This window comes from Hyla sarda, unplaced genomic scaffold, assembly GCF_029499605.1.
Source record: "Hyla sarda isolate aHylSar1 unplaced genomic scaffold, aHylSar1.hap1 scaffold_311, whole genome shotgun sequence".
Classification (NCBI taxonomy): Eukaryota; Metazoa; Chordata; class Amphibia; order Anura; family Hylidae; genus Hyla; species Hyla sarda.
This window is the reverse complement of record NW_026609836.1, coordinates 90,426-104,373: the sequence shown is the minus strand read 5'-3', so window position 1 is coordinate 104,373 and position 13,948 is coordinate 90,426. Positions and strand designations below refer to the sequence as shown.

Sequence of the window (13,948 nt, the reverse complement as noted above, 5' to 3'; positions counted from 1 at the left end):
ACCTAGGATCAGGCAGAGAGGAAGAGTATGAGGCTGCTCTGTGTAACCCATGATAAGGCAGAGAGTAAGAGTATAAGGCTGCTCTGTGTAACCCAAGATCAGGCAGAGAGGAAGAGTATGAGGCTGCTCTGTGTAACCCAGGATCAGGCAGAGAGGAAGAGTATGAGGCTACTCTGTGTAACCCAGTATAGTGCAGAGAGGAAGAGTATGAGGCTGCTCTGTTGAACCGAGGATAGTGCAGAGAGGAAGAGTATGAGGCTGCTCTGTTCAACCCAGGATCAGGCAGAGAGGAAGAGTGCGGGGCTTTTCTGTGTAACCCAGGATCAGGCAGAGAGGAAGAGTATGAGGTTGCTCTGTGTAACCCAGGATCAGGCAGAGACGAAGAGTGTGAGGCTGCTCTGTGTAACCCAGGATCAGGCAGAGAGGAATAGTATGAGGCTTCTCTGTGTAACCCAGGATCAGGCAGAGAGGAATAGTATGAGGCTTCTCTGTGTAACCCAGGATCAGGCAGAGAGGATGAGTGTGAGGCTGCTGTGTGTAACCCAGGATAGTGCAGAGAGGAAGAGTGTGAGGCTGCTGTGTGTAACCCAGGATCATGCAGAGAGGAAGAGTGTGAGGCTGCTCTGTGTAACCCAGGATCAGGCAGAGAGGAAGAGTGTGAGGCTGCTCTGTGTTACCCAGGATCAGGCAGAGAGGAAGACTATGAGGCTGCTCTGTGTAACCCAGGATCAGGCAGAGAGGAAGAGTATGAGGCTGCTCTGTGTAGCCCAGGATCAGGCAGAGAGGAAGAGTAGGAGGCTGCTGTGTGTAACACAGGGTCAGGCAGAGAGGAGGAATATGAGGCTGCTCTGTGTAACCCAGGATCAGGCAGAGACGAAGAGTATGAGGCTGCTCTGTGTTACCCAGGATCAGGCAGAGAGAAAGACTGAGGCTGCTCTGTGTAACCCAGGATCAGGCAGAGAGGAAGAGTAGGAGGCTGGTCTGTGTAACCCAGGATAGTGCAGAGAGGAAGAGTATGAGGCTGCTCTGTGTAACCCAGGATCAGGCAGAGAGGAAGAGTAGGAGGCTGGTCTGTGTAACCCAGGATAGTGCAGAGAGGAAGAGTATGAGGCTGCTCTGTGTAACCCAGGATCAGGCAGAGACGAAGAGTATGAGGCTGGTCTGTGTAACCCAGGATAGTGCAGAGAGGAAGAGTATGAGGCTGCTCTGTGTAACCCAGGATCAGGCAGAGAGGAAGAGTATGAGGCTGCTCTGCGTAATCCAGGCTGCTCTGTGTAACCCAGAATCGGGCAGAGAGGAAGAGTATGAGGCTGCTCTGTGTAACCCAGGATCAGGCATAGAGGAAGAGTGTGAGGCTGCTCTGTGTAACAGAAAAACAAAACAACGTAGTCTCAAGGTGATAACAGGTGCTCAACCCCAAGTGCAATTGTGCACACATACAATGGGGTAGAGGACCCGCACCTATGGACAAGAGTGGGGTTTCATTCCTGTGGTAAATATATACAATGAAATTAGCTAATCCTCAAAACTGATGTAAAAATGAGACATTAGCCAGTATATCCTTATATGAAGGAAATACCTGAGCCCGCACACCACGCCAAGGTTTCTCATGTGATGCGTCCAACTTGCAGACTGCTCCCCAGTCGCCTCCAGTGTGAATTCAGCACACATACAATGGGAGGGGGGAGACAGGTTACAAGTCCCACTCTGTGTAACCCAGGATCAGACAGAGAGGAAGAGTATGAGGCTGCTCTGTGTAACCTAGGATCATGCAGAAAGGAAGAATATGAGGCTGCTCATCGTAACCCAGGATCGGGCAGAGAGGAAGAGTGTGAGGCTGCTCTGTGTAACCCAGGATCAGACAGAGAGGAAGAGTATGAGGCTGCTCTGTGTAACCCAGGATCGGGCAGAGAGGAAAAGTATGAGGCTGCTCTGTGGAACTGAGGATAGTGCAGAGAGGAAGAGTATGATGCTGCTCTGTGGAACCCAGGGTCATGTAGAGAGGAAGAGTATGGGGCTGCTCTGTGTAACCCAGGATCGGGCAGAGAGGAAGAGTATGAGGCTGCTCTGTGTAACCCAGGATCAGGCAGAGAGAAAGAGTAGGAGGCTGCTCTGTGTAACCCAGGATCAGGCAGAGAGGAAGAGTATGAGGCTGCTCTGTGTAACCCAGGGTCGTGCAGAGAGGAAGAGTATGAGGCTGCTCTGCGTAACTCAGGATCAGGCAGAGAGGAAGAGTGTGAGGCTGCTCTGTGTAACCCAGGATCAGGCAGAGAGGAAGAGTATGAGGCTGCTCTGTGGAACCGAGGATAATGCAGAGAGGAAGAGTATGAGGCTGCTCTGTGGAACCCAGGATCAGGCAGAGAGGAAGAGTATGAGGCTGCTCTGTGTAACCCAGGATCAGGCAGAGAGGAAGAGTATGAGGCTGCTCTGTGTAACCCAGGATCATGCAGAGAGGAAGAGTATGAGGCTGCTCTGTGTAACCGAGGATAATGCAGAGAGGAAGAGTATGAGGCTGCTCTGTGTAACCCAGGATCAGGCAGAGAGGAAGAGTATGAGGCTGCTCTGTGTAACCCAGGATCATGCAGAGAGGAAGAGTATGAGGCTGCTCTGTGTAACCCAGGGTCATGCAGAGAGGAAGAGTATGAGTCTGCTCTGCGTAACCCAGGATCAGGCAGAGAGGAAGAGTATGAGGCTGCTCTGCGTAACCCAGGATCAGGCATAGAGGTGAGTATGAGGCTGCTCTGTGTAACCCAGGATCAGGCAGAGAGGAAGAGTATGAAGCTGTTCTGTGTAACCCAGGGTCAGGCAGAGAGGAAGAGTATGAGGCTGCTCTGCGTAACCCAGGATCAGGCAGAGAGGAAAAGTATGAGGCTGCTCTGTGTAACCCAGGATCAGGCAGAGAGGAAGAGTATGAAGCTGTTCTGTGTAACCCAGGGTCAGGCAGAGAGGAAGAGTATGAGGCTGCTCTGCGTAACCCAGGATCAGGCAGAGAGGAAGCGTATGAGGCTGCTCTGTGTAACCAAGGGTCATGCATAGAGGAAGTGTATGAGGCTGCTCTGTGTAACCCAGCATCAGGCAGAGAGGAAGAGTGTGAGGCTGCTCTGTGTAACCCAGGGTCGTGCAGAGAGGAAGAGTATGAGGCTGCTCTGCGTAACCCAGGATCAGGCAGAGAAGAAGAGTATGAGGCTGCTCTGTGTAACCAAGGGTCATGCATAGAGGAAGTGTATGAGGCTGCTCTGTGTAACCCAGGGTCAGACAGAGAGGAAGAGTATGTGGCTGCTCTGTGTAACCCAGGATCAGGCAGAGAGGAAGAGTATGAGGCTGCTCTGTGGAACCGAGGATAATGCAGAGAGGAAGAGTATGAGGCTGCTCTGTGTAACCCAGGATCGGGCAGAGAGGAAGAGTATGAGGCTGCTCTGTGTAACCCAGGATCGGGCAGAGAGGAAGAGTATGATGCTGCTTTGTGGAACCGAGGATAGTGCAGATAGGAACAGTGTGAGGCTGCTCTTTGTAACCCAGGATCATGCAGAGAGGAAGAGTATGAGGCTGCTCTTTGTAACACAGGATCAGGAAGAGAGGAAGAGTATGAGGCTGCTCTGTGTAACCCAGGATCAGGCAGAGAGGAAGAGTATGAAGCTGTTCTGTGTAACCCAGGGTCAGGCAAAGAGGAAGAGTATGAGGCTGCTCTGCGTAACCCAGGATCAGGCAGAGAGGAAGCGTATGAGGCTGCTCTGTGTAACCAAGGGTCATGCATAGAGGAAGTGTATGAGGCTGCTCTGTGTAACCCAGGATCAGGCAGAGAGGAAGTGTATGTGGCTGCTCTGTGTAACCCAGGATTGGACGGAGAGGAGTATGAAGCTGCTGATACTCATTTCTATTGGGTTAGTGTGGTCAGTGCGGCCCTATGTCGTATGCTCTTCCATTCTGTAGTTTTGTGTGACTTCTATAAGCTGAATGGGAGAAGTGTGAACTTGTTGCTATATCCAGCGGGGAGAGTTGTACGGGAATCTTAGGAATAGTGGAAGATATGTTGCACACAGTTATCTTGACTCCAAATCGGTCATCAGAATAAGGGTGTGTGCACATGGACAACAACATTGCCTGTGTGCAATGCTGCGCCGATGATTTAAAAAAATACAAATAATTTAAATTTTCAGCAAACATATAAGTAATAAAGGAATGAATGGGTATGCCCCCAATAGTACGTAATAAAAGAAGGTAAGATATACAAATACAATATCTGAATCCACATATGATCTTATTTCAAACTACCGAACCCCACCCCGCACCCTAACTCAGAGAGGAATAAAATAAACTAGTTCTCATTGAAATATCAGCTCTAAGAGATAGCTAGAATAAAGGAATATTGAGCAAGTACTGAGGGCATGTCAAAGACCTCATTCCTAAACTACCGTAATTCCTCAGGGGTTCTGTTAAAGCCTTGCTGACCCATAACAGAGAACATGTCAGTGAAGCTGGAGGCGTCCCAATAAGCCTGCCAGGCTCCTCGTGAGGTACCAAGCACTGCCAATAAAGGGGCAAACCGCTCAATCCAATTCAGTATCTTCCACAAAGGAGACCATAAACTTCCATTTCTTGAAGAATCCCTTCACCGACTTTTCCTTAGATCTCAGAATCTCTGCCTGATCAAAAAAAAAGTCATATAACGTTTCATTGGTTAAACTACCTCCGATGGATTTGGCATAGTCGCCTCAAACCAATGGGAGAGGAGGCATCATTTAGCTACTACAATGAAGGTGTGAAGTAGCAGAGTCACCATGATATTATCCGGTGCAATGTGTAGAACTATCAAGGCCGGGTCTACCGGCAGGGTAACAGTATATTTCCAGGATAACATAGAGAAGAGATCCCTCCAATACTTGTCTGCAGTCTACCAGTCCATGGAGAAGATCAGTTTTGTAATCTTCATAATTTGGGGAGTTTTCTATCCTGTCAGTGCGATCAGGAGTTATTGGGAGTGTGAACCCATAAACTGTATTGTGCATGATCTTGAATTGGATTTCCCATCAGAGCTCACTTACCACCGCCTTACGAATCTTAGCCCATCCCTCCAATACAGGCAGAGTCAGGGATTCCCTGTTCAATTTAGACTCCCAATACCTAAATAAACCGGTGGCCAGTAAGTCACTACCTTTTCTATTCAGATGTCCATAAAGACCTGATAATGAATGATAAGGGGAACTAGATGTCAAAAGTGCGTCAATGGATGTGGTGGCATATTCCTTTGACATATCCCTGAGTCGGGGTCGAAGAAACACCATGACCTGGCAATAATGCAGGCTATGCCCCCTCCCCCCATGGCCATATTTTTCCCTAAACTCTCTAGGAAAGAGTGACATCTCTGTTCAGACTGGTGAAGAAGATGTTTCACCTGTGTGACTCCGATCTCCTTCCATCTCACGTATAACCTATTGTCCTGACGTTCGGGAAACTCCTTGTGGGGCCATGAAGGCATGTGTTTACTGAGAGAGAAGGGCAGCTGCATCAATGCCCGGCACCGCTTCCAAGCCACTATAGTATCAATTAGTAGCAGGTTATGGCGCAAGTTTGCCGGAATAGTTATAAATTTCATATGGAGGAGGGCCGGTAAAGTCCATGGATGAACTCCACCAGACTCCAGCTCAATATTGGAATAGCATGCTCTCCCTCTCAACCAGTCAAACAGTGATGAAACAGGCAGGCTAAATTGTAATGGTTAACGTCCGGAAAAACCTGGCCTCCCTTCTTAGGCAATATTAATTTGCGTAAAGCAATACGTGGATGCTTATTAGCCCAAATTAATTTGATAAATGCCGTATATAGCGTCTGGACGTCCCTATGTTTCAATAACTGCGGAATGCTCTGCAAGGGGTAGAACAGCTTCGAAAGGTGAGCATTTTAATTAAATGGCATGTAGCCAAAAACGGCAATGGGAGGTGGGTCCATCGGTGTAATTCTGGTGTAGTTCTGCTACTATTTTCTAAATTAAGAAGTGTAGATTTTGAAACACCCTAAATCCATCTTGGTAAAGTAAATCTTTTCCCAGCTTGGGGATCACTTTAATATAGGCTGTATTAATGGATGCAGGGATCTTCTCCTCTGACACGTTGGAATCGTATAGTGTTTGAAGAGTAGGTGCTATTTCAGAAAGTAGAATCTTATAAAATAATCCCCAGAGAACCCATCGGGGCCTGGTGCCTCACGGGACTGTAGGCCTTTCACCACACCATCTTTTTCTTCCCTAGTTACAGGCACATTAAGAATAGTAAGCGTAGGCAGGTTCACCGAAGAGAGACAATCCCTACCAGGGACATCAGTGGGCAAAGAGGTTAAATACAAATGCCCAAAGTGTTCCTGTAAAATCCCATTAATTACCTTGGAGTCCCTCTGCAGCACTCCATGTTTGTCCTGCAGTGCCGAGATGGTACATTAAGGGTGTGTCCCTTCAGCAAACCTGGCCAGTAAGCACCCTGATTTATTTCCATGTTGGAAAAATGATGCCTCAAAGTGGGACCTTTTTTTATATTGTCTCTACGTTCTATCCAGGAGTCATAGGCAGATTTAGCCAAAGACCAAATCCACTTATTGGAATCTGAAGGAAAATTAACAAATGCTGTGTATGCTTGCTTGAAGGTCTGCTCTCAGAGTCCCAATATGATTAGAAATTTTCTTTTTCAGAGAGGCGAAATACCCCATTATGCAGCCTCTCAGCACTGCTTTCACAGAATACCAAAACAATGTGGGAGTCTGGGCATGAAATGCATTATTACCTTCAAACTCGAGCCTTCAGCAATAGCTGGAAACTTTCATCCCTCATTAAGCCCGTAGGAAACCTCCAAATAAAATCAGAACCCCCTCGGGTAAGAGTCTGCCAATGTCAGTATTAGTGGGGCGTGGTAAAAATGTAAACTTGATTTGCTTAAAACTTAACATTTAATAGTAGTCGTCATAAAATAAGGCATGAAAAGACTTACATGGTACCTAAAAAAGATAATGCAGTATAGGGAAGGGAGGGTTGCCCCACCGACTGCTGACACCAACAGAGTGTCAAGGTAAATCAATATTATCACAAAAATGGTCAGTAATCAGCATGTGGAGTGCAAAAATCTGACCATAGGCTCACTGCAATACTCCCCAATCGCCCAATGCGTTTGTCGCCTGGTAGTTGGCAACTTTCTCAGGGAAGAAACCGTTAGGGGAATGTGAGCACACTACCCAGTCACACAATGTGATAAACGATAAGAAATAAATAATACAGAACTATTCATGCATGCGAAAGGTGTACTAGTATAACACATTGAACTCCCAGAGTCAATGGCAAAATTGTAAACAGTCTGACCCCACCTGTTGTGGGGGTGCTAAATTTCCAAAATGCCAATGACCTGTAAGCAGAGTCAATCGCAATATCATGAAGAGTATAGGTCAGCAGTCCCCTTCTGAATAAAGAGAGTCATGAAGCAGGCAGTTAGAGGTCCGCCTGATATGCCGTGTTACTGGCTACTAACGACTCCCAAGAATAAGAGTTGGCGTCGTCCTCCTTGCTGCAGTGGCAGTAAGTGGAGCATGGTCAGAAAAAACGAAATCCTCATAATGGATATGTTCCAAGACTGAGGTATTCAGAAAAGCGTAATCTAATCTAGACCAGAAATCGTGTACATGAGAGTAATGACTATACTCTCTTGCATCAGGGTGATGGGATCTCCACATGTCTAACAACTGAAGGTGAGTCGCCCACTTAGCTAAAAGAGAGTCTTACCTCCTGGGGATATGCTGACGTGGTCTGTTGCTCCTTTTTTTTTAGAGCATGCATCACTGTATTAAAGTCTCCCACGACCAACTTGGAGGAGATTGGGCTGGCTGCTACCCTGCCTGCGAGATTACTGAAAAAGGAACCACCATCAGTATTGGGGCCATAAACATTGAATATGTCCACCTCTTCCGAGGCAGGTTTTATATGTACATTGCAAATCCTCCTCTCAGTATCATAACAGGTAGAAATTAGGTCATAAACAAAAGCTTTATGAAAAAAGAATAAGAACCCGGCCCTATGTTCCAAAGCATGGGACCCCTTCACTTGCCCAACCCACCATTTTTTCATGGGGACAAAATCCTCCTCTCCTAGATGGGTTACTTGTAGTAGGGCTATATCAGGGGAAAGACGTTTAACCCCTTAAGGACTGGGGGGGGGTTCCGTTTTTTTGCATTTTCTATTTTGTTCCTTGCCTTTAAAAAATCATAACTCTTTCAATTTTGCACCTAAAAATCCATATGATGCGTTTTTTTTGCGCCACCAATTCTACTTTGTAATGACGTCAGTCATTGTGCCCAAAAATCTACGGTGAAACGGAAAAAAAAATCATTGTGCGATAAAATTTAAAAAAAAACGCAGTTTTGTAACTTTTGGGGGCTTCCGTTTCTATGTAGTACATTTTTCGGTAAAAATGACACATGATATTTATTCTGTAGGTCCATACGGTTAAAATGATCCCCTACTTATATAGGTGATTTTGTCGGACTTCTGGAAAAAATCATAACTACATGCAGGAAAATTAATACCTTTAAAATTGTCATTTCTGACCCCTATAACTTTCTTATTTTTCCGTGTATGGGGCGGTATGAGGGCTCATTTTTTGCGCCGTGATCTGAAGTTTTTAACGGTACAATTTTTGCATTGATAGGACTTATTGATCATTTTTTCATGATATAAAAAGTGACCAAAAATGCACTATTTTGGACTTTGGAATTTTTTTGCGCTCACGCCATTGACTGTGCGGTTTAATTAACGATATATTTTTATTATTCGGACATTTCTGCACGCGGCGATACCATATATGTTTATTTTTATTTACACTATGTTATTTTTTTTTTTATGGGAAAAGGGGGGTGATTTAAACTTTTAATAGGGAAGGGGTTAAATGATATTTATTCACTTTTTTTTTCCTTCACTTTTTTTTTTTCAGTGTTATAGCTCCCATAAGGACCTATAACACTGCACACACTGATCTCTTATACTGATCATTGTTATCCAATAGGGACCTATAACACTGCACACACTGATCTCTTATACTGATCTTTGTTATCCCATAGGACCTATAACACTGCACACACTGATCTCTTATACTGATCTTTGTTATCCCATAGGACCTATAACACTGCACACACTGATCTTCATCATTGATCACTGGTTTCTCATAGGAAACCAGTGATCGATGATTCTGCCGCATGACTGCTCATGTCTGGATCTCAGGCACTGAGCAGTCATTCTGCGATCGGACAGCGAGGAGGCAGGTAGGGACCCTCCTGCTGTCCTGTAATCTGTTCGGGATGCCGAGATTTCGGCGCGGCTATCCCGAACAGCTCCCTGATCTAACCGGCATGGTTTCAGTTTCACTTTAGACGCGGCGTTCAACTTTGAACGCCGCGTCTAAAGGGTTAAAAGCGCGCGGCACAGCTGACTGCCCTCTGGATTTTTTTTTTTTTAGAATATATATTTTTTTATCTTCATATTTGTTTTAATACAGATTAACAAAACGAAAAATGTATGCTATGCTTCCTCCCCCAAATTAAGGAGTTAAAAATAGCAATAATTTGCTTAAATATTTGATCACCAAACCATATAGGGTCCCACAGAACAAATATAGCAGTTTCGGAATTATTATAGCTTTTATAAGCACTATTTTATCTGCTTTAGAGATTGGTAGCTTATTCCAGTCTATATCCTTCCTTTCCACTTCCCTTATCACAGAGAAGGTATTTAATTGATGGAAATCCTGTACACTCCTCGATATCTGTATCCCCAGGTATTAACATTTTTCATTCTCTTTTAAAATGGTTACTACGGGGTTGCCCAAATCTATACCTGGTCCTAACGGCATCAAAATCCATTTTTCCCCCCAATTTATTGTCAATCCTGAGTATTTTCCAAATATTTAGATTTTTTTCCATAACCAAGGGCAACGAGGTATGAGGGTCTTTAAGATAGAGCAGCATGTCATCCGCATATAGGGATATTTTATCCCTTTCGCCTTCTGCTCTAAAACGTTCTATCTTTGGGTCGTCTCTTATCTGGGTTGCTAGGGGTACAATAAACAGGGCGAACAGAAGAGGGGACATTGGGCAACCCTGTCGGGTCCCCCAAGAGAGAGAAAACCATCTTGAGGAGTCTCCATTCACCTCCACATTTGCTTCTGCGTTCTTATACAGTATTTTCACCATTTTAATAAATTCCTCCACTATGCCAAACGATCTCATTGTCCCCACTCCACCCAGTCAAATGCCTTTGCAGCATTCAAAGACAGGATGGAGTGGGACCCTTTCTCTCCATTCATTTGCATATTTGTGTATAATCTCCTAAGATTACATTTGCCCATACATTCTGGGATAAACCTTATTCTTGAGAATATCTGATTGCTTTTACTCCAACGGGAGAATAGTTGATCATCAGGGTTACGTACCCTCCATAGATCTAATCATCCCAATTCCTGACTAATAATCGCCAATGGGGTTGGACCCATTTTTGGGTATTGTGTCCCTACCCTAAATCTATCAACATTTTCATGCATCACCCCATTAACTCCTTGGGGACGGAGCCCATTATAACCCTAGGGACGGGAGCATTTTTTGAAATTCTGACCACTGTCACTTTAAGCATTAATAACTCTGAGATGCTTTTACCTTTCATTCTGATTCTGAGATAGTTTTTTCGTGACATATTCTACTTCATGTTAGTGGTAAATTTTTGTCGATACTTGCATAATTTCTTGGTGAAAAATTCCAAAATTTGATGAAAAAATTGAAAATTTTGCATTTTTCGAACTTTGAAGCGCTCTGTTTATAAGGAAAACAGACATTCCAAATAAATTATATATTGATTCACAAATACAATATGTCTACTTAATGTTTGCATCATAAAATTGAGATGTTTTTACTTTTGGAAGACATCAGAGGGCTTCAAAGTTCAGCAGCAATTTTCCAATTTTTCACAAAATTATCCAAATCGGAATTTTTCAGGGACCAGTTCAGTTTTGAAGTGGATTTGAAGGGCCTTCATATTAGGAATACCCCATAAATTACCTTATTATAAAAACTGCACCCCTCAAAGTATTCAAAATGACATTCAGAAAGTTTGTTAACCCTTTAGGTGTTTCACAGGAATAGCAGCAAAGTGAAGGAGAAAATTCAAAATCTTCATTTTTTACACTCGCATGTTCTTGTAGACCCAGTTTTTGAATTTTTACAAGGGGTAATAGGGGAGAAAGCCCCCCAAAATGTGTAACCCAATTTCTCTCGAGTAAGGAAATACCTCATGTGTATGTCAAGTGTTCGGAGGGCACAGAAGGGAAGGAGCAACAATGGGATTTTGGAGAGTGATTTTTTCTGAAATGGTTTTTGAGGGGCATGTCTCATTTAGGAAGCCCCTATGGTGCCAGAACAGCAAAAAAAAAAAAAAAAAAAACACATGGCATACTATTTTGGAAACTACACCCCTCAAGACATGTAACAAGGGGTCCAGTGAGCCTTAACACCCCACAGGTGTTTGACGACTTTTCGTTAAAGTCGGATGTGTAAATGTAAAAAAAAATGTTTCACTAAAGTGCAGTTTTCCCCCCCAAATTTACCATTTTTACAAAGGGTAATGGGAGAAAATGCCCCCAAAAATTTGTAACCCCTCTCTTCTGAGTATGGAAATACCCCATATTAGGGCGTAAAATGCTCTGCGGGTGAACTACAATGCTCAGAAGAGAAGGAGTCACATTTGGCTTTAGGAAATCAAACTTTGCTGAAATGGTTTTTGGGGTGCATGTGGCATTTAGGAAGCCCCTATGGTGCCAGAACTGCACAAAACACCAACATGGCATAATATTTTGGAAACTACACCCCTCATGGAACATAACAAGGGGTACAGTGAGCCTTAACACCCCACAGGTGATTGACGAACTTTCGTTAAAGTGGGACGTGAAAATGAAAAATTAGATTTTTAACACTGAAATGCTGGTGTTACCCAAAACTTTTCATTTTCACAAGGAATAATAGGAGAAAATGCCCCACAAAATTTGTAACCCCATTTCTCTCAAGTTAGGAAATACCTCATATGTGTATGTAAAGTGCTCTGTGGGTGCACTAAAGGGCTCAGAAGGGTAGGAGCAACATTGGGCTTTTGGAGAGTGAATTTTGCTGAAATGGGTTTTGGGGGCTTGCCGCATTTAGGAAGCCCCCATGATGCCAGAACAGTAAAAAAAAAAAAACACATGGCATACTATTTTGGAAACTACACCCCTCACAGAACTTAATAATGGGTGCAGCGAGCATTTATACCCCACTGGCATTTGACGGATTTTTGGAACATTGGGCTGTGCAAATGAAAAATTACATTTTTCATTTTTACGGACGACTGCTCAAAAAATCTGTCAGACATCTGTGGGGCGTAAATGCTCACTGTACCCCTTGTTACATTCCGTGAGACCCCACATCAGAGACATGAAGCGAGGATAATATGAAGTGCTATTAGAGGATACTAATAATATCTCTTGACTCCGGGTCCATTACACCTCAGCTTATGGTCAATAATCCAGGCAATATGCAATGAAGAAGATGTAAAATAATGTAAAAGAAATAAAACAGGAGGTAAAAGGTTTGTAAGAGGTAGAAAGTTAATAGAGAAAAGGACAGGTAAGTATGGAAGATAAATATAAAGGGACGGATAAGTAGGGAAGATAAAGAGAATAAAGAAGTATCCGCTCGGCTCCAGCTCCTCGGGGTCCGTCCACTGCCTCAGACCACTCTCAGGGACACCACATATTCATCCCACCGGCGCCACAAAGTATCAAAAGCATCCAGTCTGTTTTCCACCATGGCGGACATATTTTCTATTCTCTGTATATCTGTGATTTTATCTAGTAGCATCTGGAATGGGGGGCGATCAGTTTTCCTCCACCACTGAGCCACAAGACACTTGGCTGCACTGAGTATATGTAAGAAGAGTTTAGACTGAATTTGAATTTTCATGTCCAACTTTAACAAAAATTTGTCAAAGACCTGAAGGGTGTGAAGGCTCACTATACCCCTTGTTACGTTCCATGAGGGGTGTATTTCCAAAATGGGGTCACATGGGGGTGTTTTTTTTTTTTTTTTGCGATCATGTCAGAAACGCTGTAACGATCAGCCACCCCTGTGCAAATCACCAATTTAGGCCACAAATGTACATGGCTCTCTCTCACTTTTGAGCCATGTAGTTCGTCCGCTGAGCATTTTACGTACACATATAGGGTATTTCCGTACTCAGAAGAAATTGTTTTACAAATTTTTGGGGGTAATTTTCTCCTTTTACCTCTTGTGAAAATGAAAAGTATGGGGCAATACCAGCATGTTAGTGTAAAAATGTTTTATTTTTTTTTACACTAACATGCTGGTGTAGCCCCCAACTTTACCTTTTCATAAGGGGTGAAAGGAGAAAAATCGCCCCAAAATTTGTAGGGAAATTTTTTCCGAGTACGGAAATACCCCATATGTGGCCCTAAACTGTTGCCTTGAAATACGACAGGGCTCTGAAGTGAGAGAGCGCCATGTGCATTTGAGGACTAAATAAGGAATTTGCAATAGGGGCCTACAGTAAAACCCTACAGCAGTGTTTCCCAAACAGGGTGCCTCCAGCTGTTGCAAGATTCCCAGCCTGCCAGGACAGTCAATGGCTGTCCGGCAATACTGGGAGTTGTGGTTTTGCAACAGCTGGAGGCTCCCTTTAGGAAACACTGCCGTATGTGACTTTTTTTCATTTTTATTTGGAGTGGGGGGGACGTGTAAGGGGGTGTATATGTAGTGTTTTACTTTTTATTATTTGGTAGTGTAGTGTTGTGTTTTTAGGGTACATTCACACAGGAAAATTTGCCACAGCTCAAACTTGTAAAAGGAAACCCACTGTAAACCCCCCGTGTGAATGATCTCTGTACAA

General features: G+C 44.1%; 1 protein-coding gene across 4 annotated transcripts in view; it reads left to right on the top strand.

The window, feature by feature from the left end:
* LOC130328643 (zinc finger protein 513-like) overlaps positions 1–13,948 on the top strand; it is an 88,832-nt gene that overhangs the window by 53,230 nt on the left and 21,654 nt on the right. For 2 of the 4 annotated variants that reach the window (XM_056553475.1, XM_056553476.1), the window contains exon 3: positions 7,802–7,943. The exons of the other annotated variants lie outside the window; for them this stretch is intronic. In XM_056553475.1, the coding sequence (XP_056409450.1) occupies positions 7,802–7,943 (142 nt within the window). The remainder of the gene's footprint in view (positions 1–7,801; positions 7,944–13,948) is intronic. 4 annotated transcript variants of the gene reach the window in all.